At 49.8% G+C, this 27322-nt stretch overlaps 2 protein-coding genes across 12 annotated transcripts in view; one reads left to right on the top strand and one right to left on the bottom strand.

Annotated features, from left to right (window-relative positions):
• Positions 1 to 7707, top strand: part of Ticrr (TOPBP1 interacting checkpoint and replication regulator) — a 45986-nt gene extending 38279 nt beyond the window's left edge. The window contains exons 18-22 of the mRNA XM_008852814.3: positions 761 to 892; positions 1899 to 2056; positions 3589 to 5719; positions 5857 to 5982; positions 7120 to 7707. Coding sequence (XP_008851036.1) covers positions 761 to 892; positions 1899 to 2056; positions 3589 to 5719; positions 5857 to 5982; positions 7120 to 7229 — 2657 coding nt within the window. The 3' untranslated portion in view covers positions 7230 to 7707. The remainder of the gene's footprint in view (positions 1 to 760; positions 893 to 1898; positions 2057 to 3588; positions 5720 to 5856; positions 5983 to 7119) is intronic.
• An 854-nt stretch (positions 7708 to 8561) lies between these two features.
• Positions 8562 to 26433, bottom strand: Kif7 (kinesin family member 7). Of its 11 annotated transcripts, none has more exons than XM_029555936.1 (20): positions 26286 to 26433; positions 25244 to 25380; positions 24429 to 24779; positions 22383 to 22583; positions 21642 to 22035; positions 20932 to 21469; positions 20221 to 20337; positions 19373 to 19591; positions 18473 to 18609; positions 17937 to 18052; positions 17673 to 17825; positions 15327 to 15529; positions 13563 to 13760; positions 13275 to 13400; positions 12920 to 13096; positions 11800 to 12015; positions 10962 to 11168; positions 10147 to 10345; positions 9882 to 10028; positions 8562 to 9432 (listed from the first exon to the last, which is right to left on the bottom strand). In XM_029555936.1, the coding sequence occupies exons 2-20, from the start codon at positions 25299 to 25301 to the stop codon at positions 9062 to 9064; spliced, it is 4128 nt and encodes a 1375-aa protein (XP_029411796.1). In that variant the 5' UTR covers positions 25302 to 25380; positions 26286 to 26433; the 3' UTR covers positions 8562 to 9061. The 11 variants fall into 11 exon arrangements, with proteins under 11 accessions (XP_029411796.1, XP_029411798.1, XP_029411800.1 ...); XM_029555938.1 differs by lacking the exons at positions 25244 to 25380; positions 26286 to 26433 and adding an exon at positions 26149 to 26275 and having other exon boundaries at positions 20932 to 21318; positions 21349 to 21469; XM_029555940.1 differs by lacking the exons at positions 25244 to 25380; positions 26286 to 26433 and adding an exon at positions 26149 to 26275 and having other exon boundaries at positions 17673 to 17822; positions 20932 to 21318; positions 21349 to 21469.
• Between the last annotated feature and the right edge of the window lie 889 nt (positions 26434 to 27322).

Genomic DNA, 27322 nt, shown 5'->3' with positions numbered 1-27322 from the left:
TTTGCACATGTGTCTTTAATCTCTATGTATCTGATGATTACTAGTCACAGTCGGTTACACTCTGATCCTTAGTGCCTGAGTATGGATATAAAGTCATCAGGTAGATTTCACTGGTAATGTTTATCACCTCTACTATTTAACATGGATCTTTTTAAGAAACACTTTTCTTTTTTTTTAAATTTTATATGTATGGGTATATTGCCTGCATGTATGTAAGTGTACCCGTCTCATGCAATGCCCTTGGAGGCCAGAACAGTGTGTCAGATCACCCTGGAACTGGAGTTATGGATAGTTGTTAGCTACCATGTGGGTGCTGGAAATTGAACCCAGGTCCTTTGTAAAAGCAACCAGTACTCTTAGTGGTTGAGCCATCTCTCCAGCTCCAAAAAGTACTTCTTCTTTTTTTTTTGAGACATGGTCTCCCTGTAGTCTCAGCTGGCCTGGAACTCACTATGTAGATCAGGCTGGCCTCGAGCTCACAGAGATCTGCCTGCCTCTGCCTCCCAAGTGCTGGGATTAAAGGCGTGCGCCACCAAGCCCAGCCCCAAAAAACACTTCTTAAGAAGACACCAGAGGCAGAGGGATCTCTGAGTTCCAGGGCACCAAGGCTATATAAAAAACCCACTTCAAATGTTCCCTAGAGCCACTGTTGAATTTTGTCATATATGGTATCACATAAATTTTGCTCATTTCCAACAACATGGGGAAATGCTAAGCTTGAAGTTCTGCCTGGTTACTAGCAGTGGTTCTGATTTTGCAGAAATAAGTTTGAGACGAAGTCCTCGAATCAAGCAGTTGTCATTTAGCAGAACAAATTCTGGATCCTTCTATTCTGCATCTCAGCCAAAGTCTCGAAGTGTACAAAGAGTCCACTCATTCCAGTGGAAATCAGGTAACTGATCCATCTGTTAAGTACAAGTCAGTGCTGACTTGGATGTGTTTTGGGGAAAGGAAGCATGCAATTTTACATTTTCCTGATTTTTTTTTTAATATTTCATTTATTATTTTTTATTTTAAGTGTATGAATGTATTGTCTGCATGCATGTGAATGCACCCGTGTCATGCTGTGCCGTGGAGGTCAGAAGAGGGCTTTAGATTCCCCTGGAACTGGAGTTAAGGACGGTTTATAGCTACCATATGGGTGCTGGGAACCGAACCTGGGTCCTCTGCAAGAGCAGTCAGTGCTCTTAACTGCTGAGCCATCTCTCCAGCACCTTAATTTTAATTTTTTAAGTCTATGAGTATATTGCCTACATATATGTAAGTACATCTATGTCATGCAGTGCCCACAGAGGTCAGAAGAGTCAGATCCTCTGGAACTGGAGTTATGGACAATTGTTAGCTGCCATGTGGTGTTGGGAACTGAACTCAGCAGCCAGTGTTCTTAACCACTGAATCATCTCTCCAGCCCCCCTGACATTGAGAAGAATACTAAGTATGAATAGTGAATGTTCAAGGTGATGACTAAATGAACAATCCTTAGTCTCTAAATCAGTCATCCCTTTGATTCCTACAACTGATCATCCATACGACTGTTGTGGGTAGCTAGCTCATTCAGTCACAGATACAAATATCCCAGGTAGAGGGTGGGTGAATCCTGTTTGTGTGTACTTCATTCTTTTATCCATAAATGCATACTTGAAAATAGATATATTTTACATTTATACTAAAAAAATACATATATTATATTTAAATTATCTCAGTTGCCTGCGTTTCCTAACATAGGACCTAAGGTTAATATGCAGTCTCATTAAAGTCCAGGCTGGGAGCAATCATTGCAGTTGTACCCATAATTAGGTGGGGTTCCTCCTCCACCAAGTGTTTTAAAGTTGTCTTTCTTGTTTTAATATTATTGGGAAAGAATTGAGAAAGAATTAAATGTTCATTTTTTCTTGCAGACCAAAGAGAAAATTCTCCAGTCCAAAGTGTTCAGTCTCCCAAAACTCTTCTTTTTGGGGCACTATCTGAGATGATCAGTCCTTCAGAGAAGGGTTCAGCCCGAATTAGAAGGTCCTCAAGAAGCATGTTGGGTTCTGAGACACCTACAGCTTACCAGGTATAAAATTCCTCTAATGTTTAAAATGGTGCAATCTTGGGGACATAGAGACAGACTGAGGAAGCAGGTGATCTATAGAAAGTAAGAAGTCTGAGGTGGCTGCATCAAGCCACATGAGTGGTTGCTGAGCACCTAAGAGCTGAAAGTAGCAGGTCTGGGTGAGGCCATGACAGTGAGGAGATAGAGGTGGTCTTCACTGCTCCCTTGGCTTCGTCTACCATCCACATTATCACTATAGAGGTCTTTCTTCAGTCTATACCTTCTTCCATCCAATCCCATTTGACTGCCCATTACTGTTGTTTGAAACCTAGGAGTACTTCACTTCTCTCTTAGACAAAGCCACTTAGCTAAGTCCTGCCTGTCTTATTTATAGACTTTTGTACTCAACCTACCTATCCATCCCTGTAGTTTGTACCCTATTCAGTTCTACCTGGAACATTTCATCAGCCTTTCCTCTCTCAAATCCATCCTTTACTCCAGGCAAAGTGACCTTTCTGAAATGTCCATCTGACTTTGCTAAAGTAAAGTTTCCTAACTTTTCCTCAGATGTAGCCCTTGTGTTCAGAAATGGTAATCTTGGTTCGAAAACCAGTGAAACTGCTTAGTGGTTGAAGGAGGACACAGAGCTACATGCCCATAGTCAGTCTCCTCTCTAGGGCAAGCAAAGTCCTCCATGTTCACCCTGGGTCCACCATTCCTTCCTGGCTGGCTTTAGCCCTCCCTGCTGATTTGATGCTTCTCAGCAGCATCGGGCTATGCCCCACACAGCTGCTGTTCTTCACATTCTGCTTTTGCTTGTATTGGTTTCTGTACATAAAATCTTCTCTGCCCTACTTTTCTAGTCTCTCCCTTCCCTTGAGGATATCCAGTCTTTTTTTATTATTTATTATTGTGTATGTACGTGTATGTGATGTGTATGTGTGGGCATGCATATGCCATGGTGCATGTATGAAGATCAGGACAGCTTTATGGAGTCAATTTGCTCCATCTACTTTTATGTGAGATCTGGGGTTGAACTCAGGTCACCAGGCTTGACCTTTACCTGTTGAGCCATCCTGTCAGCTTGGGCATCCATTCTTGAGTATGTGATTCATTAGTCACTCCTTTGTGCTCTTGACATGTCCCTGTCATACCTCACTGAACACGAAACACCAGTAAGATTGGGCTGCCCTTGACAGTCCACTAAGGTTGTAGAAAGATGAAGAAGGAAGGAAATTTTCTGTTGGAACTGGCTTTTCTAGTTGGTCACTGTTGCTATGCCTAATATATTTCTATACCCATGCCCCTTCCTACCCTCACCTACTTCTGATGCATGCACACAGTTCTTAGTCCAAAAAAAAAATCAGTAAAACCTGAGTAATGTTTGGGGGAAAGAAACAGGTCACTATTTCAAATTTCCAACTTAAGGTCATTCTTTTGGCTAACTTTAGATCTCCTGTTTGGTTTATAATCATTTTAGAGACTACTAAGACATTCTTTAGAAAATGTGAATTATAGTATTCAAGCAATGAAATAAGCATTTTTCTTTTCAGACTCCCAAAAAGAGATACCTGAAATCTCCAAGCTTTCCTAAAACTACACCAAGGAGGTTCCCTCGTACACCACAGAACCTGCTGTTCACTCCAGAAAGACCACAAAACCCCCTTGCTGAAATGACACCAACTGAACGAGCCATTTCTGAGACATCTTTAAAAAAACCCTCTTTACACAGTTACAGCTCACCATTGGCATCAAAAATCACTTTTCAAAAAGGAGCCAACCCAGCAAAAGAAGGGGTCTCTCTTTTCATGGAGCTACCCAGAACTCCCAGGAGACCAGGTGCTCAGCCACCTGGGTTTTTATCAAACTCTGCATGGCCACACCCAGTGAATTCCAGTCCAGAAAGCCCTTGCTGTCCAGCATTCCCACCTCCTTTGACCGCCCAGCCCAGGAGTGAGTGTCTGAGCCCCACCAGATACTCCTTCAGAACACCGCCAAGGACAGCAGCCCTCACAGGCACACCTGAGAATCAGAAGCACCAACAACTCTGTCTCCCCAGGGCTTTTCAGGCACAGAAACCAGCAGACAAACTACAGGATGAAGCTGTCAAAACCCCAAAGAAACCAGAAGCTACAATTACTGCTTCCCTACCTCTTTCTCCAAAGCAACAATTTACTTTACCAGTGTGTGATGTTTCCCAGAGTCAGCTTAGGAAATCGTTGTCAGCGTCTCCTTCCCTTGGAGAACTGGTTTGGAAAGAGCCCCAAATTTCAACCACTATAGCTACATCTGTCTTCTGTTCTGTTCCCTCAACTCCTCCCAGAATCTCACAGAGAGTGACCTGCAACCCCATCCCCCCTTCTCCACCATCTAAGCTTGGGAGACTGTACAGAAAGACATCCAGTCCTCCTCAAGGCTTCCCCAAATGCCAGTCTAGACTCTCTGCTGTGCCAGGGCTGGACATAGCTGCCAGCCCAGTGGCCATTACAGGCTCTAAAGAGGGCCAATCTCAATCTTCTGAAGGACAGAATTACCTGGGCACTGGTTTCAGGAGTGACTGGCACACATCCTCTCCTGTGCTCATTGCAAGTGACACAGAGTACCTTACTCTGCTTGATGAAGCCAAATACTCTGGCCTTGAGAGCCATGAGGTGCAAAGTGGCATCTTCCCAGGGGAAAAAGGTGAGGAGCCAAAGACCACTGTTGCCCATGAGCCTGTGTCTGACTCTGGGGTTCTTCCACCTGCCTCTTCTTCCTTGTCCAGCTCTCCTGAGGTACCCTATACCCTGATCTGTACTGCAGACAGAAGGCAGACCCAGGCTGTGAAGCAGGAAAGCCTGCAAGCTTCAGAGGTTGCTTGCAGTCCTCAGACCTATGAAGTTGAGCTAGAGATGCAATCGTCTGGCCTTCCCAAGCTCCGAATTAAGAAGATAGACCCTGAAACTTTTTTGGAAGCTGAGCCCCTAGGAAAGGAGAGCCCTCTGGGAGAGGGGAGCTCCCTCCCTGCTCTCAGCGTATTCAAGGCCAGTAGGTCTTCCAGTAGAGCTGAGCATACCTACTTATCACCCCCCTGCCTCCACCCCTCGCACAGCACACCTGGCAAGAATGGGGGGCAAACCTACATCTGCCAGTCCTGTACCCCATCCCACTGCCCATCCAGTACCCCTTCTCCATTTCAAGCAGATGTTGGGGTTCCTTGGACACCATCCCCCAAGCAGAGTGGGAAAACCACTCCTGATACCATTAAAGACTGGCCCCGTAGAAAGAGGGCTGTAGACTGCAGTGCTGGGCCCTCTGCTGGGAAAGGAGAGGCCTGTACGGACTTTCTAGGGACTTTATCACTGCTTGAGCCTGAGCCAGAGGGAAAGGAGCAAAGCCTTGAACGTGACCTCCATAAGACTCTTATCTTGGAAGATTTTGAGCTTGAGGGGGTATGTCAGTTGCCAGACCAGTCACCTCCCAAGGACAGTGTATCTAAGACTGAGGAGCCCTTCTCCTGGGGACAGTTTGGGTTGGGCTCCAGGAAGAGACTCCTATCTGCCGAGGAAGAAGCTGAGTACAAATCCAAAAGGATCTATGATTCCCTGAGTGAAGACTCCGAAGCTAGCAAGCATGAAGAGAGGTCTCCACGTTGGAATGTGCCACCACTCCCCTCTGTAGGGGATGACGAGGTGTTTGTTTCTGGTGAGTTTATTTTTCAAATCCACGTGTTATTATGGTTTATACTGGGCAGAGTGTTGGGTGAGGAGGCATTTGGAGCTCTGGGAGGCCTGAAGTCCTGTGGGTCTACACTTATATCTTCCCATGTGGCATCTCCTTAGGTTCCTCCCCACCCTCTGGCTGTATGGTACGAAGCTGCCTCTCTGCCAGTAGTCTGCAGGCCCTGACCCAGTCTCCACTGCTTTTCCAGGGAAGGACACCTTCCTCTCAGTGCAAGGACAACAGAGGTAATGTGTCTGCTAAAGGTCCCAGACACTTAGCAGGGCTGAGTTCTCTCCTGTGGGTAACTTGCAGAATTCCCTTGAGGGTTTGGAGTGTGGGGAGATGGCTTTGAGCCTGCAATATCACATGCCCTTTCCAGAGAGGCTCCATATCAAACTTGTAGGCATCTGAACAGAACTCCCTGCAAGATTCTGCCAAACTAATTCAGTCTAATTGAAGATATGTAAGTGGTATACACACTGGGTTAGTGCTTGTTTGTGCTCTTGGGTCTTAGACTCTAAGCAGGGAAGTATCTTGCAGCGCAAGTGACACATATGTTCAGAGCCAGCCATTTCTACTTGGTGGATTTATATTCACAGTTCCTTCCCATTCAGGACTAAAAAGTCCTGACTGGTGTCATCATTAGCCACAGGCCCTAGGTTTCCCTGTCTTTCAAAACCATGTCAGCCATGCAAAATAACATAAATCCCACAGATCTGAGACTGAAAAGGGGAAAAAAGCATTGCGTGGGAATGCAAATACTAATACTTTGGATGTGCATTATACACTTATCCCTGTTAGCAGATGCATAGCCTTTAAGAGTAAAGCCCTTTGTCCTAGTTTTTCTCTTCATTGCTGTGACAAAATACTCTGACCAATACCAACTTTGGGAGGAAAGGGTTTATTTGTCTTACATCTCCCAGGTCATAGTTCATCAGAGAGCCCAAGGTAGGAACTCAGGGCAGGAACCTGGAGGCAGGAGCTGGAGCACAGGCCATGGAGGAACGCTGCTTACTGGCTTGCTCCCCTGGCCCCTGCTCAGCCTGCTTTTTTATACAACACAGGCCCATCTGCCCAGGGGTGGTACCACCCACAGTGGGCTGAGCCCTCCCACATTACTCATCAAGAAGATGCCCCTCAGACATGGCCACAGGCCAATCCAATAGAGGCAATTCCCCAATTGAGGCTCCCTCAACCCAGGTGTGTCAAGGTGACACTAAAGCTATCCAGCACAGGGCCTTATTACCAGTGTAAGTTGTGTTGCTGCAGGATGGAACACACCTCACAGCGTTGCTTTTCCCAAGTCCACTCATGTGTGATCTTCTGCAGTCAGAGCCTGCTGTCTTTTGTTTAGTGCTCATCACTTCTCTGCCTTTTCCTAGATGAGGATGTGGATGTATTTCCCTCCAATACTGAAGAGTCTCCTTTCAGCCAAGCTTTCCCCCGGAGGCGGCCCTTCAGAACTTATACACGGAAGAAGCTCATTAGCTAGTCCAGGTGGAACACGGCTGGAGGACTCAGAATTATGAGCACTACAAGCCTGGCCAGCTCCCCTGCATTCCTGGAGAGGTGTTCCACAGTGGCGTTCTCTGGACGTGGATGCAATGCCAGACTTGCACCATCAATGCCAGCAGTGTGCGCAGGAGTGGCCAGGACTTAATGGAACTGAGAAAGTTCAGAAGTGAAAGCTAAGGCCAGGTCCCCTGTGGGCTTAAAGAAATTGGGGGACTTTGCTGGGCGTAGTGATGCATGCCCGTAATCCCTGCATTTGGGAGGCAAAGAGGATCAGGAATTTAAGGTCATCTTCTCATGGACTCCATCAGGCTCTGCCCCTTGTTGGTGGAGGTCAGGAGTGGGGTAGGTAGCTTATGTATAACTTTTGCAGGTTGGGAGTCTAGACACTAAGCAAGGAACCCATTCCATACCTCTTTGCCATGACCTTGGCAATTCAGAGGACCACTGCCTCTATTGTGAACTGGAAAAAAGTACCTTTGACAGTCCTTTAAGTCCTTTGACAGTCTTTCATGAGCAGTGCTTCATAAACTAAGCCTCATACATGAAAGATTGCAGCAGGCAGCTATTTAATAAAATCAACTCTGGCTACTTAGCTTTCAGTGCTTTTCTGTTTTAATATTCCTGCTTGGGAATAACTAACCTTGGTCCAGAGTGACCACATTGCAAGGTCTGCCCTGAGAGCCAGGTAGCTCATGGACAGACCTAGCCTATGCCTGAGGAGACCATCACCTGGCATGTGCTTGCCCCTAGAGTAGGGTGTTAGCCACTGTGGAGTCTTGCTGGCTCTCAGTGAGGGCTCTTTCAATGTCTTCTCAATCTCAGCCTGTTGTGCTCCCAGACCTCATTCTTCCTGTTATCAAATTCTAAGTGAAAACTCCCATTTGTATTTTTCAGAGATATGTTAGCTTTCTGTGATTAAGGTAAACAACCAAAAAGGAGGAAAAAGGCAGGCCTGGAGACAGGTCAGTGGTAGTGTGCTTGCCTAACATGCATGAGGCCCTGGGTTCAATTCCCAATACCAATAATTGATGTGGGCCATGGGGGGTGGGGAGGGGACTTTAAATTGGCTCAGGGTTTCACAGGCTTCATGGCCATTTGGCCCTGTCTTGGGGCCTGTGCACAAGCAGAGAGGCTCTAGGAAGCAGAGAGGAAGGAAGGACTCCCAATATCACCTTCAAGGACATTCCCCAATAACCTAACTTCCACTAGACCCCGTACTCCAAAACACTCCTTGTCTCCCAGCAGCACCATCAGCTGGGAACCAACCTTCACATGAATCCTTGAGAAACACTTAAGGTATAAACCATAATGAGATTATTCTTATTTATTCTGAAATATTTTTTAAATTCTAAAAATGTTAATAACTCCCAGTTTTCTCATCTACATAAGACCATGAAACCACAGCCATGTTGCTAACTGACCATTTTGTGACAACCTGTAGATGAACCCAGAACTATGGGCACAGACTTTTGCTTAAAGCCAGAATTGTCCCACAAATGAAAAGGCAGAAGGCAGTCAGGTACTACAGCTTGCATAAAGTGGGTAGTAGGAATTTGCATATTAAAAAAACAGTGCTGGGGTATAGCTTAGTGGTAGAGTGCAGTGCTTACCGTGCACTAAGGCCCTGGATTTGGTCCCTAGTACCATAAGGGGGGAAAGTTACAGCTGTGGCCCAAATTTGCTAATTCCAATTGTAAAGGTGAGGCTCTGGATTTCCGGTGAGGTAAGACCTTCATAGAGGTGAGTCAGGCAGCTTCTCCTTTGAGCAGGATAGGATAAGAATCTCTAAGACAGTGCCTGCCCCAAGGCCTACAAAGGGTTTTTCCGGACATCGATCATCCCTGGGCTGGCTCTTCGGGATTCCCACCGGGGCTTGGGCAATGGTCCAAAGTTCCAGGATAGGCCCACTTCACCCACAGGTAGCACCCGCCCCACTAGAGGCTCAGTTGCTTCCCGGGCCCGCAGCTCCTCAGAGGAGCCCTGCTCCTCATTGCATAGGCTTGAGCGTTTCCATGTCAGGGGTAGAGGGGCATGGACCAAGTCCCGGGTCTCATCCCGGACACGGGGCACCCCCTCCGGGAGGGAGGACTGCCAGAGAAGCTCAGGAGCTGCTGGGTAGAGCCCATCTTCATTTCCAGGACCCAGTCTGTTCTCTATGCAGAGGCTTCTCCTCTCACCACCTGTCACAGGACACATGTCAGACATGAAGGTGGACATAGGTGTCCCAAAATCTAGCCTCTCAGTGCCCCAGCACAATAAGCACCTTGAGAAATGAGCCAGTAAAAGTAAATGGGAGGCATCTGGGTGTGGAGGCATAAGCCTGTGAGCCCAAGATCAGGAGTTCAGGTCATCCTGGGCTATATGAGACCATGTCTCAAAACCCAAAAAATAAAATGAGCATATATATATATATATATATATATATATATATTTGGGCTAGAGACATGGCTCAGTTGTAGAACACTTGCTTAGTGTTTGCAGGCCTGGGTTCAAGTCCCAATACCACATTTAAAATTTTTATTAAAAAAAAAAAAGGCCCAAGTCAGAGTGTCTTCTAAGTGTTCCTTCCACCAAAGAAATTCCCTTCACTTGCCAGTAGGGCAGACCCAAACTGGGTGCCACAAATTACCCCGACTCTGGCCTGAGGCATTTCCCACGCTGAGCTTCTGCTTCAGCTCCTGGTTTATCCACATGTATCGGCCTAGTTCCTTCTCCAGAGCTTGAATCCGGGCCTCGTATTGCCTCTTGCTGTCTGCTAAACCCTCGCCGAGGTGGTCTAGTGTAGAAAGGCAGGGAAGAGTGGTAAGGGGCTGTGGGCAGGCAGCACCACCAGCTTGGGGCAGTCAGGGCCATGGGCAGAGCAGCACCGCGAGCTACCAGCATCCTCCACTCACCTCGACCCTGCTGGAGGAGCAGCTGCACGTTCTGTTCATGTTCCTTCTGCTGCAGGGTCAGCTGGCGGTCCATCTCCAGCTGCTGCCGCTCCAGCGCCACCTCCAGCCAGTACACCAGCTGCTGCTTCTCTTCCAGCTGCATCTCCAGCTCCGAGAAGGCAATCTGCTGCTGGTGTTGCTCCTCTCGGAGTGTTACCACCTGTCCCAAGACCAGCCAGGCTCTGCCCTAGCACAACTACCTTTCCCCAGGTTATCCTTAGCCAATTGGCAAACGGTGCCACAGCAACTCTCTATCACTAGGGAATCACTGGAGTCTTTTCTGCCTTGGACACCTCTCAACAATGAGAGTTGGCTCTCCAGATGGAACTTACCATTGCCCTGGCCAAAACCCCCTTCCAGCCACATACTACTGAGCTTCTGGGCAGATTCTAGAACTGCAGAACTGTACCCTGGCCAGGATCTCTTAACCTCAGCATGAGGCATTTGGGATGATGATTCTTGGTTGTGTGGCCTATCTGCATTACAGGACATTTAGTAGCATCCCTGACCGCTACCTCTACCACAATGGCCACCAAAAGTACCTCCAGACATATCCCTAGGAGCGAAACCATTCCCTCAAGACCCACTCATGTGGGCCAGGTCCTTCAGACCAGATGGAAAAGAAGAGAGACTGAGTCTTAGTTCACTAAGATGCTTCAGAGAGACTAGAAGTGGTCCTGACCCTGTCCTCTCATCTGGAAGAGACACACTGGAGCTGCCAGCAGACCCTCTAACAAACTACGAAGGTGGAGACAGAGTTCATGCTCATAACCTACCTTGTCAAAATACTTGCAGAGCAGGGCTCTGGTCTCTGAGGATGAGAGGTAGCTGAGCTTGGCCATGAGGTTCATTTCACACTGGGACAGCAAGGAAGCAGAGGCTCGTAGTACCCGCTGGCGGCATGTGATAGCCTCATTCTTGTACTCAATGGCAGCGTCCAGGGCCTCAATGGCTTCATCCAGCTGGAATAGTGTCCTTTCCTCCTGCAGGAACAGAGGCACACATGGAGGAAGGGTATAGACAGCAAAGTCCTGGGTAGACACACAATGGCCAACAATAGACACAACTGAGCCTTGAGCATCCCTCAACCTGAGAATGTCCTAAACACAACAGTACCCTTCTCTGGAGCAACAGGGACATTCACAGCCTGACCTAGCATGAAGGTAGCATGGCTATGAGGCTGGGTTAAGTGCCAACCCCTTCCAGGGAGCTTCGCTTAGACAACTCCAGACACCTGGCCCCCTAGAAAGCAGGACTGGGATTGCCCAAGACCCCAAAGGACCAGGGTGGGTTTATGCAGAGCAGACTTTCTCTGTTCAGATGAGCTTCTGGGGACTACATGCATGTTAAGCAGGCTCCTGACACTAGGTCCAACATACAGGTGAGATGTGTAGTTTAATACAGCTCAGCACAGGTGTCCCTGTTCCACTGAAAGTCCACAAGGCCCAAACCATATCCATCAAGGAGCTGAGGGGCCAGCCCTCTACAGTCCCACTCTACCTTGCAAGGCCTAACATACAGGGCACTTACATCCTAAAGCAGCAAAACCAGAGCCAGGGCAGGGAGCATAGGGTGGCAGAAGGACCCAGCTGGGTGGCCATTCCCTGGACGTACCTCAGGTGACAGCAGGCTACCCTGCCTCAGCTTGTTGTCAATCTCTAGGCGCTGCTTTAGCAATGAGTCCTTCTCCTGACGCAGAGTGTCTATCTCCCCTCGGATTTGCTGCTGGTTCTGGGCACTGCCCTGCCGCAACTGCCCACTCTTCTCAGAGAGCTCTTTTTCCAGGTGTTCCAGGCGGCTGGACACACGTACAATGTCCTCATTCAGGGCCTGGGACAGCACCATCAGCAATTAGAGAAGAAGGCACTGCCTTCACAGAGGGCACAGAAAAGGCCCAATCTATTCACTAGATGCTAAAGAGGATGTGGTGGGTCCTTCCCTTGCCTACCCTGCAACCCAGAAGTTTGCTCAGGGAGCAGGCCAAAGGACTAGAACCATCTGTGGAGGAGAGGGCCCAGAGGACAATCTGTGTAAGCAGAGGAAAGAGGCCCTGATGCTATAAAAGATACAAAAACATGGGCAGAGATGGCATGAGAGACGCTGTTAGTGAAGTGATTTGACTGGAGGCCATGGGAAACTCTTGGCCCTTCCAGGAGGCTGATGTGGGAGGAAATGAATGTGTCTATGGCCAAGGGAAATTAGGTCACCCAGCAACCCCTATGCCTCTAAGACCTCTTAGTGCTCTGTGATGGCAGCTACTGGTCTGAGTGTCTACAACTCTTCAGGAATCTGGCCCAAGCACATGGATTGGAACAGTCCTGGGTGTAACATAATCTCACTAATACTCTGGACTACATTCTGATCCCAACTGACAGAAGAGCAAACAGGCTCAGCAGCTGAGCTTCCTATTTAAGAGGAAGTAACCATGCTTGCCTCTTCTACTTGGCCAGACCATTTCCAATACCTGTTCCTCCTTGATCTACTCATGTAGGCAGGCCCCAAAGAGGTGGTACAAGAGGTGAAATGAGAGACTGGTACTGGTATCCCACACATTAGTTCTGGGTCATTAACAACCTAAAGCCCTAGAGTGCTGGATCCATAGATCATCCAGAGGGCAGAGCTTCCCCTGTCTGGAACTTACCTGGCAAGGACATTACTTCCAGGACCCTCACCTACCTAGAACTCACCAGGTGGTGTCTCACCTGATCAGAACCTGTGTGTGTCAGCGCCTCACCTGGCTGGACCGAAGACGCTTGCTCTCCAGTCCCGTTTTCTCCTGCATTAGAGCCTCCTTCTTGGCCAGGATGACCTCCCGCTTGTGGAGCTCCTCCCCTAGCTCCTCCAGTGCCCGCCGCTGCTGCAGCACCTTTTCCATCTCCTGGTCCAGCCACTTCTTCTGTTCTTCAATCTTCTGAGGGAGTGTAGGGAAGCAGAGAGGGACCTCAATACCCACGTCTGGCTGGGGACCCCTACCCAAGGTCCGATGGAAAAAAGAGCAGATCCAACAGCAAATCCCTGGTGCACCCTGGTGACAAGCAGGATCACCCACATGCAGAGCTCATGGGGACACGGGTTCAGTCCAGCCTCACCTGCTGCTGCTCCAGGCTGACCACGGAGCCATTGCTGCCACTGCGTCTCTTTCTCTGGAAGGCTGCGATCTCTTCTGTCTTGATCTTCAGGATCTTTTGCTGCTGCTCATGCTTCAGCTCCAGTTCCTGGGGGAGAAGGTCCAATACGAAAGGAAATAAGTGTGGTGGGAAAAGGCCTGGTGGCTGTGGGTATCTCTATAGCCTCAAGTTTCCTATACACACTTGATAGTCAGAGGACAAAGCACAGTCAGAAAGCCGACAGTAACACCCAGCCAGCCAGAGCCTGACCTTGACACGGTGCTGTCGCTTGTTCATCTCTGTCTCCAGGCGTCGCTTCTGCTCAGTCTCCTCACGGAGTCGCCTCTGCAGCTGCCCCTGCTGCTGCCGCATAAGCAGCACATTCCTCTCCAGCTCCTGCAGCCTTTTCTCACTCTGGGCCGACAGTGACACCAGCCGCTCTGTCACCTGTTTTTTCTCCTTCAGCACCTGGGACCCACAGAGCATCCACTTGGTTATGCATAAGGGTTATAGGGAGCCTGAGCCTGGCATAGTGCCTGGCACTCACCAGATGGATAAATAGAGGGACACAGGGAAAGAGGAAATGGTGGGTAGATGATAGACTAATAACAGAATATTAATAATGGTAGCTACTCTGACAGTCTATTCACTGGGCACTATGCTAGGTGTTCTGTGTATATTAGCCAATCTAACACACCTGTGAAGAAGTATAACTACTATTATCCCTACTTCATAGATCAGGAAACGGAGGCACGAAGCAGCTAGGGAACTTGGTCAAGATCCCACAGCTAATAAATAGAAGAACAACAGGTTCCAGAGCCCTTATTCTTTTGTTTTCTAAAATTCTACTTATTTTTAATTTATGTATATGAGCATTTTACCTGCATATATGTAAGTACACTATGTATGTGCCTGCAGAGGCCAGAAAAAAGTGTCAAATCTCTCTGGAACTGGAATTAAGGATGGGCTTTGGCTACCATGTGGGTGCTAGGAGCTGAACCTGGGTCCTCTGGTTCAGAGTGCTCTTAACTGCTGAGCCATCACTCTAGCCCCACCACTCTACCAGATTATCTCTTAGACCTAACTGAGAAAGAAAGGAGGGGTGGATGGAAGGGTAGGTGAACAGAGAGGTAGGTTAATATCACATAAAAGTAAAAACTAGGATGGGCAGCATTTGCAGGCTGAATTGTGTCCCCCACATTCCTGACCCCCAACACTGAGGATGTAACTGTATTTAGAGATAGGACTTTTTTTTTTTTAAGATGTCATTAAGGTTAAATGAGGTCCTAAGGATAGCCCTAGCCTAGCATAACTGGCATCCTTATAAGAGAAGGAAAAGATGCCAGGAACGCAGGTGCAGAGAAAAGGCAGGTAAGCACACAAGCCAAGGGAGGCCTCAGGAGAAGCCAGACCTGTGGACATCTTGAGCTTGAGCTACCAAACTCCAGTGTGAGAAACAAGTTCTGTTGTAGAGGCACTCCCACCCCACCCCCACCAGCCTACCGCCTGTGGGAGTCTGCTACAGCAGCACTAGCAAACGAATACAAACAATGCATGAATCGATAAAGGGGATGGAAGGGGGTTGCATACACAAGTAAATGAACAATCACCTGATAGAAGGCTAAACTAGGGTTTAGGGATGGTGCTTAATCTAAGCACTTGCATTGCACATTCAAGGCCCTAGGATTCATCCCCAACACCAAAACCAAAATAAAGCTAAACTGACAAGGCTAAGTGAAGAACAAGCTGGAAAGGTGGATGCACCCACGGAGGAAGGGCTGTGTGTTGTAGATATTCTTCAGATGTCCACCTTCACCCTCTCTTGGCGTCCTACATGGCCTGCAGGCAGAACCCATCTATCTACTTCTGCTGTGTTGAAAGCTAAGCTGACCCTAGCTTATCTATGATACCAGCTAAGAAGCCAGGAGGAGTCAGTGTCACCAGCTGGAAAGGAGGATCTAAGGACACACATAGTCCATGGAGACCCACATATTCTGGTCCCAGTGACCCTAACCTGGGAGCCCCAGCACTGACCTGCACCTGGCTCTGGGCTGCAGCCACCCTCTTACGGAATTCTTGGAGCCGAGACCGTTCACTGGCATCCTGGGGCTCCCTGCCTTCCAGTTCACGCAGCTGTCTCTGGCCTTCACTTAGCTCTGCCCGCACACGCTCGGCCTCCTGCTCCAGCTCCCGGATGCGCTGGCTGTGCTGGCGGTTCAGGGCCTGAGCTGCCTTCCCTGGAAGAAAGTGGGGCCACATTGGCACAGGCAGACCCTCTCCCTGACAAAGGCCACTGCTCCTACCCTGGGAGTTTGTTTTCCCAGGCCCTGTCAGCCTGGAACATTGCATGGTTTTTGCCAAGCTCTCACACCCATCCTACATTCAGGAGTTTTACCAACATGAGTGACCCAAGTTAGCAAGTCTTAGCTTTACTTAATACATGCTAAAATCAATGTATCGTTGGAACCTGCATACATTAAACCTCTAGAACTAGCTTCAGTCTACAAGAAGTATGAAGGGCTGGGGGACAAGTTAAATAACACTAAGGAAGTAAACCAACAATCTGGGGAGGATAACTGAGGAGCTGAGAGGAGAGAGACCTCAAAGGCTTACAAAGCCAACTGAGTGTGTGCAGGGATCAGGTTTGGAGGCTGACTCAGCCAATGAGGCAAAACATTATTGAGTCACCAATAATGGAAAATATAAAAAATAAGGGAAAGTATCTAGGCTCTGGGCACTAAGAGGACATGAGTCTCTAACATGCAGAGGAGAGTCTGAGGTTCCCCCTCCCCAGCACAAAATAAAACAATCCAAGCATGATGCTGTGTGCCTGTAATTCTAATGCTTGGGAGGTAGAGGCAGAAGGATCAGGAGTTAAGTAAGGGCTAGTGTTGGCTACATAGCAAATTCAAACCTAACCTGGGCTACAGGAAATCATCTCAAACAAAGAGGTAAACAAACAAAATCAAGAAAAGACAAGAAAACAAGAACATGGCATCATGGTTGGGCAAAAAAAGGTCCAAGATTTTAAATATTTTATTTTATGTGTATGTGTGCCCAAGTATATGTATATGCACCATGTGCAGGCAGTAGCTCTGGAGACCACAAGAGGGTATTGGATCCCTTGGACCTAGAGTTATAGGCAGTTATGAGCTGCCCTGTGGGTGCAAGAGCAGTAAAAGTGCTCTTAACCACTGAGCCATCACTCCAGCCTTGGTCCAAGTTTTTAAGAGAAGAAGTAGAAAAGTGAAAGACTATGGTCTTTGCTAGGATTCACTTCAAAACACATCAGCAGCCAGGTGTGGCAGCTCACATCTTTGATCCTAGGAAAGGCAGAGGCAGACTGATATCTGTGAGGACAGCCTGATCTACACAGGGAGTTCCAGGCCTGCTGGAGCTACAGGGAGGACCTGTCTCAAAACAAAACAAAACAAAATAACACATCAGCAAAAAGAAAAGAGCACAGAGGAGATCAAAGTGGGCACTCCCAGCTAATTCTGGACAGTGGTCTCTAGACTCTATACTATATTTTTAACCATCCATTTAAAATTTTGCAAAATGAATTTGTAATAAAATCACAACTTTAAACATGTTCAAATGGGCAGGTGAAATGGTTCAGTGGGTAAAGCCTGATGACCTGAGTTTGATCCCTGGGACCTATACTGTGGACGGAGAGAACTAACTCCTACAAGTTGTTCTCTGACCTCCATGTATGGTGTATACACACACACACACACACACACACACACACACGATTTAAAAAATGTAATTTTTTAGCCAGATGTGGTGGCACATGCCTTTAATACCAGCACTCAGGAAGCAGAGGCAGGCAGATCTCTGTGAGTTCAAGGCCAGCCTGGTCTACATAGTGAGTTCCAGGACAGCTGGGGTTACAGAGAGACCCTGTCTCAAAAAGACCAAAAAAATAAAAAAATAAAAAAGTGTAATTTTTTTTTAAGTTTAAATGGTCACCGCTGAACTGTTCAAAACTGTCCCCAGTTCCTCTGTCTATTTTACCAGTATCAGAAGTGGCACAATCTGGGGATACCAGGTCTTCATCTACCTGTGTGACTAGGACTGAGAGTGACCATGCCCTGTATAATACCTCAAATATAGGAGAGTTGATAAATAAGAAATGCTGTCTACTGAGGGTGATTCTAAGCATGTCATCTGAATTAACTCATTTCCCCTCACAACCATCCTATGAAATAGGCACAGAGTCCCATTTTAGACTTGAGAAAACAGAGGCATAGAGGGTTATGATACTTGCCAGATGTCACACAGCTAGAAGAGACTGGGCTAGGCCCTGTCTGCTGAACCCTCTAAAGCAGGGTAGGAGTGACAAGCAGGAGCCATTCTCAGGAGGATGATGCTACTCACCTGTACGGACCAGCTCGCTGATGAGCTCCTCCTTCATGCGGATATTGATGGCCAGTTCCCTGATCTTCTGCTGGGCCTGGGCCAGTCGCCACTCTGAGGCCATGGCAGCTGGGGCCTGGCGGGTCTGAACTGGGGCCTTGCTGCCACCAACTGCTGTAACAGGCAGACTATCAAGGTCAACACCCTGACCGCACATGGAGGAGGCAGAGGAGTGGAGTGGAGGGGTGAGAGGAGAAGGCCTTCTTTGTAACCCACTCAGCTTACCTTGGGGTGCTGGGATGATAGCAGCTGGCTCTTCCAGGCAGAGCTCTGAGCCCTTCCTGTCAGGGGGGCTCCCTGGGCACACCCCAGATTTCTGGTTCCAGTTGCTGATACCATTTCTAGAGGGCATAAGCAGAAGTCTGTACTGATCCTCAGTCCCTGATCCAGCCCACCCACCTCTTAGGCCTGGAGGAAGAAGAAAGGCCTCTGGGTCCACCAGCCTTCAGGGTCAACCTGACCTAGGATAGGGATGAGACAGAATCCAGAGACCAGGAGTAGAGCTGAGGAGCTCTCTCAAGAAGCTGGAGGTACCAAAGGCCACCTTGGAAGCTGAGCACCAGGATACCACTCCCCGCAACCCTGGAGAAACCTTTCTATTCAGAGCCCACAGTTACCCAAGTGCTGGTGAATGAGACAAACCAGAGCACTGTGAGACCCAAGAAGTCTCCACACTACTGCTGGGAGGTTAACAAGAGTCTCTTACAGCCTAGAGCAGCCCAGAGCTGATCCTGTCAGTCCAGGCAGCAGGTCCTACTCACCTGCACAGATGCAAGGCATGCCTAGGTGGTTCCTCCTCTTCTTCCTTTTCCTCTTCCTCCTCTGAAGTAGTGGTAGAGCCACTTCCCAGCCTGTCTACCTGGGCCAGCACCCTGGCTTCTCTGCCATCTGTCACCTGCTAGGGGAGCAACAGGGATACTAGACAAGAATGCTTGAAAGGTACCCTCCAAGAGCTGTTTCCCACCTGAGGCTGTTCCTAGAGTGTGCCCTGCCCTGCACACCCTCTTCACCCCTACCTCCTCCAGCCCAGCATCACCCTCGAGATCTGTCAAGGGACATATTGGGAAGTATTCTCATCTTCAAGGTAGGATGTGAGCCTACTGGCCCTCCAGCTCCTGGTTCCCCTCAGGTGATAACCTGACCTCTTTAGTAGGCAGTTCATGTACCCCTAAGTCTTTTCTCACCACCAACACTTGCCAGAGCGATGGATCCACAATGCATTGCCCTGCAACCCATCCTCCATGACCTTGAAGCTGAGATGACCTAGAGCTCTGAAGCAGCTCAGGAGTCCATTCTGTCCTAAAGGCCCCACATGGCAGAACTACAGGCAGGAAACCAAGCCTCAGGGAGACAAATCAGCTTGAAGAAGCATGAACTTGCAAACGGAACCACTCAAAAATGGAGTGCTAAGCAAGCTTTGAGGGTATGCAAGCTTGTCATCTGGTCATCTCTAATAGCCTCACTCCAAGTAATCTCCAGCTGCCTCACAATGGCCACTGGCCCTTCTGAGAGGCCCCACAATCACCTACATCTTGGCCATTTCTCTAGGGACACCTGAAATAGGCACCTTATATCTCACAGCTAGTCCCAGGGAGACACGAATGAGGGCCACGTACCCTAGCCTTGCCCTGCCCTTACCCCAAGCCTCACTATCTCCTCACCTGCTCAGAGCCAACATCATCTCCAGGAAAGCAGACAGGGGGCACCATGCCCAGCATATGAGTGTAGGTACCCCCTAGGGGGGCTGTGTGGGGTCGAGGCACAAAAGATCCCGGAAGCAGGCCTTGCAGGAGTTCTGGAGCCTCCCAGCCAGGCCATGCCAGTTCTAGTTGAAGCCGCAGCTCCACCATCTCTTCCTGCTGTTCCCGAAGCCGGTCACTCTGCAAGACATGGTCCAGGTGCTGATAGGAGCATGGATGCCAAGGACAGAGATGTTCACTGACCAGCATCAGTACAAGAAAGTGAAGAATAGATCTGATAACATCCCATCCTCTAGGATGAAACTGAGGAAGTTCAGGACCCCTCTTGGTTCCTTCCTGTTCCACTAACACACTGCACTGGTTCTGATTCCAGCTCTCATCCTATCCTGAACAATGTTCAGTCATCACATCCCCACCATGCCAGCATGCCACCCCCAATCTGCTACCACCAGAAAGCGCCAAGTGATGTTGACATGGTCAGCAGCTCCAGCTTCCAGGTGGCATCTTGCTACCCTCAGGATCCAGCTCTATTCAAATGTTCATCCATGCAAAGGGGCCTGGCTCGGCTCTTTCTCTCTTTCTCTCTCTCTCTCTCTCTCTCTCTCTCTCTCTCTCTCTCTCCCCATCCCCGTTCTGCCCATCATCTCCATACTTCTATTCAGACTGCACCTCACTCTCTACAGTGCCCTCCACCAGCCATCCTGGCCCCAATTCCCCATTTCAACTAACTCCCATGCCAGGAAACTCAGCTCAGACTTCCCTTTCCCCCTCCAGGAAACCTTCCTGCTCCGTAGAAGGGGAGGACCTACCTGCAGTTTGTACTGCTCCATTGCATCCTCCAATGCCGCCAAAAAATCTCTGTTCTCCTCTTCCAGCCGGGCCACCTGGCTCTGCAGGATCAGCAGCTGTTGAGCTCCCTCATCTTCCTTTGGGACAAGGAGAAAGGCTTTAGGGATGGGGCCTGGCAAGGCGCTGGGACAACCCAGCCCTTTCTCTGCCCTGCCACCAGCTCACCTAGCCCGGCTCCCCAGTCTGTTCCAAGGTCTGCCTTGCATTGGGTGCTACTGGGCCCACCTAAACCTTAGCTTCCTTCTGCAAGCCATTTGGGCCATCTCCTGTCATTATTAATAATGCTATAAAGCTTTTATTTATCATTATTATTTTAGTTTTGGTTCAGTGTCTCACTGTGCAGCCCAGACTAGACTGGAATTCATGATCTTCCTGCCTCCACTTTCAGAGTCCTGGAATTTGTGACCGCTACTCCCAAAAATCATATTTTTATTGAAATTACTCATAAGAACAACTTGGCCTTTGCTGGTGTGCTTGTCATTTGTTACATCTTCTGACCTTACAATATCCCTATTGTAAAGACCCAGAAGCTCGGCGAAGTTAAGAAAGTGGCTGCAGTTCTAAGTGCCTCCGAAGTCCAAATGTATTCTGCTATCAAGAAAGAGGCAAAGCTGGCTGGCTGAAGATCCTCTTCCCACTGACCCCTACCCCAGGGCCCACCCCAGGGCCACCTTTCTCCCGCCGGTCCCCTGTGCTGCCTGGTCCTCTGCGGAGGTGCTCTCGATGCCGCTGTCCGGCCCGGAGGCGGAGCTCAGGGCGCTGCGTTCGCCCTCCACCGCGCACAGCCAGTCCCGCACCTTGCGGGCGGCGGCTCCAGCCAGACCCGGCTCGGCCTGCAGTTCTCGAAGGAGGCTGTAGGCGGCGCTAGTGCGCGCCCGGCAGCGCGCGCACTCGGCGCCCAGACCGGCTGCAGTCCCCACGGGGCCGGGCGCGCGCCGGCCGCGGTGGATGATGCGCGTTTCCGAGCGGTGCCGCGGCGGCCCGCGCGTGCCCGCCGCCGTCTCCTCGGGTGCGCGCTCGGCCTCGGGCCGCCAGTTGACCGTGACTCGGTTGCGGATGTTCTGGGCGCGGCTGGCTCGGTTGCGGATGTTCTGGGCGCGGCTGGCGTAGTTGAGGGTGTTGAGGGTCTCATCAAAGTCAGAGGAGGAGGGGCTGACGCAGGCGATCATCACCGTCTTGGCATTCCCACCCAGGGAGTCTTTGAGGATCCTGCGGGCACGAGGGTGACAAGAGTCAGGGGCTAGAGACGGATCACACCGAGTGACTCCCGGGCGCGGCACTGGGTGTGGTGACCCGGGACCCCGCAGGCCGAGGGCAAAGCCACCCTTCCGCGGGCTCCCAGCCCCAACTCCAGGCCAGAGGGAGGGGAGGTCCCGCTCACCGGGTGATCTTGGAGTCGCGGTAGGGGATGTGGCTGCCACGGCGTTGGGGATCCCCCAGCGCACTAATGACATTGCCCAGCGCCAGCAGACTGCTGTTAATCTGGATGCTCTCCTTGAGCCGTTCGCCCGTGCTGCCTGTCTTGAGGACTCTCTCAGAGCCTGCCAAGTCCACAAAGTGGAACTTGGAGACCAGCAGGTGGCCGGGGGCCGGTCGAGGCAGGCGGCTGGGCGCTCGTCCCCGCTGCTCCAGGGTCACCGTGAAGACCGTGTGTGAGCGGCTGGAGAGGCGGTTGAAGTGCGTGGCGCCTGTGTGCCGAGCCGCGTTGCCCATCTCCAGGAGACTGAGAACCTCGTCCAGACCCTCCACGTCCACTTCCTTCACACCACAAAGCACTGTGGGTACAGAAGACTGTGAATATCTTTGCCACAGACAGCCTGGGACTGACAGCCAGATGGTAAGCAAAACAGTCAAGGCCCTCACCTGCTCTTCCTCAACCAGAGGCAACCCCCACCACCCCAATGCCCAAGGTTCCAGCTTCCCCATGCCCACCTTAATGCATCTCATTCTGGACAGGAATATACTGAACTCATTGGAGACAGGAAACAAAGCCCTCCAGGGCCTGGGTTTCCCTTGAGGAGTGTCTTTCCCAGACAGGCAAGCCACCCCATCCTCAGAACTGACAGACTCTTCAAGCTTCAGGCCTCACTCCCAGTCAGTAGAGGACCCCAAGATTCCTCACCAACATTCCCACGATCATCTTCCCGGAGCTGGATATCCCGACTGGCAGTGCCCACTTCTAGCAGGTCTCGGAACTCTTCTTTGTACACTTCCAGGTAGGACACATGCACCAAGCAGTCCAGTAGGTCATTCTCGTCAATGAGCTTGAAGGCCTCAGCCATAGCCCTCGGGATGATGCCCTGCTCATCCTCATGCAAGGAGGCTGGGGAGACACCACAGAGTTTCCTGCTGCCATGCCTCCAGCTGGATCCTAGGCCCCCAACGAGCAGCTGGAGAATGGGGCTCCCACATAAAGAAGACAGTGGCAGAGGTTAGGAAGGGAGGGGCAGCCTGAGCAAGGTCATGAACCAGGACTGTCAAGCAGAATTAAAGAATTCAAGCCTTGGAAGCAACCTCTCATGGTTTAATCAACTCCTTTCGTGATGTAAGCACCTCTTTCACTACATTCCCAACAGACTATCAGATACCCTTTGCTTGATTACTCCCTGGGATGGTTAATTCACTACCATGATTCATGCACAGCTAACTCAAGAGCCTCTTAAATTTACTTCAAGGAAGCAATCAGAATGTTCATCCTAAGATCCAGTAGGAGGTCTGATTAAACAAATTCACAGCAGAATGCAGTTACTAAATAAAAAGTGGATTGAAGGGCTAGGGGTTTTGCTTAATGCTAAAGCACTTGCCTAGCATGTGTGAGACTCTGAGTTCAATACACACACACTAGATTGAAAATATTTAATGATGTTCATCATACCTGCACATCTTTGTGTGTGTGTGTGTGTGTGTGTGTGTGTGTGTGTGTGTGTGTAGTGTTAAGGATCAAAACCCCCCAGCCCTATGACATATTTAAAAAAATGAAACAACGTAAAAAAGAATGAGTATAAAATTTTTTTTTTGTTTTGTTTTTGTTTGGAGACAGGGTTTCCCTGTAGCCCTAGCTGGCTTAGAACCTGCTATGTAGACCAGGCTGGCCTTGATCTCATAGAGATCTGCTTGCCTCTGCCTCCAGAGTGTTAGGATTAAAGGCATGTGCTGCCACACCCAGCAATAATTTCATTTTTACAGTATAACCATTTTCGCAGAGAAACAAGCATGTTCACAGAATAAACAATTTCTAAAAGGCAGTTATCAAATACATTATTTTGTGCATGTATTTTTCTGCATTTTCCTAATTTTTGATAATGAGATGGCTTGTAACTGCCATGTCTGTGTATGTCTCCCCCAAACCCATGTGTTAGAATCCTTACCTATACTATGATAGTATTGGGGAGTAGGTCATGGGTCTGAGCCCTCATAAACAGAATTAGTGCCCTTTAAAAAAAAAAAAAAAAAAAAAACAGCCTGAACCAGGCATGGTGGTGCATGTCTGTAATCCCAGCACTCAGGAAACCTGAGGCAGTGAATAGAAAGTTTGAGGTCAGCCTGGACCACACAGTGAATTCTAGTCCAGCCTAAGATACAAGACCATGCCACAAAAACAAAACAAAAGTCACAGCCATGTAAGGTTTGGTGGAAACTATTGCCCTTGCCTTGATCTGGATGTCAAAGCCTCCAGAGTGTTGAGAAATCAATTTCTGCTTACAGTCACCTGGAACAGTGTTCTGCTATAGCAGTGCTGATGCACTAAAACAGTGACTAAGACAAAACAGTTCGTGTTATTTAAAAAGGGAAATTCCTTTTATTGGAATTTGCCAGGAGAGTCCTCCCGAGAGAGAGGCTCCAACTGGAACACAGATTCCTGATCCTGGGTAACATCCTGACAACCTTGAGATATGCCAACTTGCCTTCCTTTGCTTTGGTTCCAAAACCAGGCAATGTAGCCTATCTTGTCTCATCTTGAGAAAATCACTCACCCACAACAACCCTTCCTTCTTGCCTTTCCAAGCCCACAGACATGATTGGTCCCCCACTGGGCTTCAGATCTCTAGGAAATCTTCATTCCCTCCTCAGCATCCTCCCCTTCAACAGGGAGGGCAGGTGCAGAAATTCAGAAAGACCTTGAGCTGTCCCTCAAAGTGGGCAGAGGGCCACAAGCAGGGTCACTCACCCACACTGGCCTCCCCCATGGTATATGTCTTCCCAGAGCCTGTCTGACCATAGGCAAAGACAGTGGCATTGAAGCCTTCAAAGAAAGCCTCCAAGAGAGGGTGCACACAGGCCTGGTACACTGTCTCCTGCCCGGTGTCCTCTCCCAGCACCACATGGAAGCCAAAGTGGCGGTCACGCCCCAGGGTGACTTGACCATGCTCCGGCTCCACGCGCAGGCAACTCTGATGTCCATGTAGCAGCTCTTTGGGCAGCAGTGGGCGAACTCGCAGGGCCACCTTCATTGGGGCCTCCTCAGCCCCTGGCAGTCTCTGGGCCTCCAGCCCCATGTTGAAGAGGGCAGCTCCAGGATCTGCAGAGAAAAGGAAAAAACCCTTGCCATCAGTACCTGTACTATAGGGGCCAGATTCACCCTGCAGGTGACAGGGAGCCAGAACACACAGCTCTTAACTTCAGAGGGATTGGGGGAAGGATAGTCAAAGTTCAGAGCATCTGCCCAGCCTGATCCCCAACTACTGCCCAAACCAGGATATCATTTTGCACAGTAACATCACTTGACTCCCACCACTAGCAAATAAGGCCCCACCCACTTGATACCCCAGGCTTCTTGTTCCAGCTACCCCCTTCCCCTGACCTCATCTAGAACCACACACAGAGCACCACACCAGGGAACTGCTTTCCCTACACCCACTAGGCTCCTCACAGTATCTGTCATTTCCTATCACTGAAACTACTCACCACCTACCCATTTTCTTCAAAAAAGCCAACAAATCCTTCAAACTCCTACCATTAAGTTCTGCCAGTTCTATTAAATACCTCTCAAGATCATCTGCTGCTTCCTATCTTGTTGCCAAACCAGTCTTGCTAGTGACATCTTGAAAAGGTAACTTTTGCCAGTTTTCTTTCTGGGTCTCAGTCTCCCTGCACTCGCCAACCCAGCAGCCAAGGGGCATCTTTCAAAAAATGAAAATGCTATTAAAATGTTGTCCTATTTACACCCACCACCACCACCAAAAATATTAGCGCAGGCTCTCTGCCTCCCCATCTCCTGGACACAAGTGCCTTTCCTCACCTCTGTCCAGCAACCTCCATGTTATCAAAGCATCTTTACCCTTCCTGTACTTAAGCTGGCCCACCTTTTCACAAGACCAGGGAAGCTTCTGTGCTCAGTACACCCTGCCACCACCACCACTACCACAGGCAGCCCCTGTGCTGGCCCCATCAGACACTGACCACCTAGAGGCCAGGTTCACCTACCAGACTCCGAGATGGAAGACAAGGACCCTTTTGTCCACTTTAAACTCTATTACCAGCGCCCAGCATAAGGTACAATACTAACTAGTCAGTAAAGAGTGATGATGGTTCAAGCCCTATCCTCCCTCCTCAGCACAGTCCCCAGTCCGCAGCTCCGCACACACTAGTATGTTAGCATTTACTGTCTAGCTAACTCTCTGCCTGCAACCGCTCCTTCATTCGGTCCCTTTGAGGAGCCGGACTCTGGGCACACAGCAGTAACTGCCTCGCAATACTGAGTGGTCCTCTAAACAGTCTTCCAATCCCCCAGGTAGACTCTCGAGCCCTGTGTGACCCCGGCTTCTCCATCACCTTTACCAATGTTCCGAGCCCCACAGGCGCCCTGACTCCACCCGCGAGATGGGGTGCTGGGGGCGGCGGGGCCCAGGACAGGCCCTCCCGGAAAGTTTGCAGAAGTGATTACAAACGTGGAACGGATCCTCGCAGCCTGCTCCTCCAGGCCAGGCCTGCCCAGGGAGGCGCTCCCAGCAGACTGGGGAGCATCGACTGGGGGCTGCTCCGGCGCCTCCCCAATGCGCTCCACTCGAGCCGGACCCCCACCCACCTGCCAGTGAGAAAGCTCAGTCCCAAGCAGTACAGTCAGGCTCCTCGCCCCGACCGCACGGCGCGATCCTATGCCGTCATCCGGACCCCCGCCCCCAGACATCCCTCCCTTCACCCGCAACTCCGCCTGCCCTGCGCTCAGGGGCGGAGGCGGGAGTCCGGCGGCGCCGGGGAGTCCGCCCGCAGACAGGCTGGGATGGGACCTCAGCATTCTGGAGGGGGCGGGCCTGTGCCCGAGGGGGCGGGCTTTGGAATGCCGCAGCATCTCCTCAGGTACTAGAAGTCTTCAAAATGGACCGCAGTCATCTGTCCTCCACTCAAAGGCCCACTTCTGCTTTCTGCTGCCAGGGCCAAGCCATCCTCTTTGGGACGGGAGCGGGGGAAGCCACAGATACCTTCCAACGCCCCACATTAAGAAATATATTCTGGCTGGAGAGATGGCTCAGCGGTTAAGAGCACTGACTGCAGAGGACCCGGGTTCGATTCCCAGCACCCATACGGCGGCTATGAACCGTCCTTAACTCGAGTTCCAGGGGAATCCGAAGCCCTCTTCTGACCTCTGCGGCATCGCACGACACGGGTGCACTCACATACATTCAGGCAACACACTCATACACATAAAAAATAAAATATTTAAAAAAATATTCCTTCAATTCTAATTTTGTTACATCTTGGGGTTTCAGAAATTGATTTGCATTTTACAGTTACTGTCCACGGAAGCTGTCAGTAGGAGAGGTGTCCAGCTCCGTGACCCCTGAGAGATTGTTTCCACTGGGAAAACATGGTTGTTTTTTGCATGGTTGATAATCAAAACATGGAGCCAGAGCCAGGCATGGTGGCACATACCTGCAATCTTAGCACTCAGGATCCTGAGACAGGAAGGCAGCGGTGAGTTTAAAGCCAGCCTGGGCTACAGAGTAGACCTTGTCTCAAAACAAACACAAAACTAAAAATTTGGAAACTGGGCTGGGGGCTCACTGGTAAGAGCACTTTCCTAACATGAGGGAGATCCGGGATTCCATTCCAAATACCACAAAC

The sequence above is a fragment of the Nannospalax galili genome, unplaced genomic scaffold (assembly GCF_000622305.1).
Source record: "Nannospalax galili isolate Female #2095 unplaced genomic scaffold, S.galili_v1.0 scaffold185, whole genome shotgun sequence".
In the NCBI taxonomy this organism is placed as follows: Eukaryota; Metazoa; Chordata; class Mammalia; order Rodentia; family Spalacidae; genus Nannospalax; species Nannospalax galili.
Note: the sequence above shows the minus strand (reverse complement) of the source record. Positions and strands in the feature narration are given on the sequence as shown.

Coding starts and splice junctions, on each gene's coding strand:
- Kif7 (XM_029555934.1), bottom strand. CDS start 26,224: ATGCTCCCCAGTCTGCTGGGAGCGCCTCCCTGGGCAGGCCTGGCCTGG. Junction 22,036..22,382: donor AGATGATCGTGGGAATGTTG/GTGAGGAATCTT, acceptor CTGTACCCACAG/TGCTTTGTGGTGTGAAGGAA. Junction 19,592..20,220: donor TGGAGCAGTACAAACTGCAG/GTAGGTCCTCCC, acceptor CATGTCTTGCAG/AGTGACCGGCTTCGGGAACA.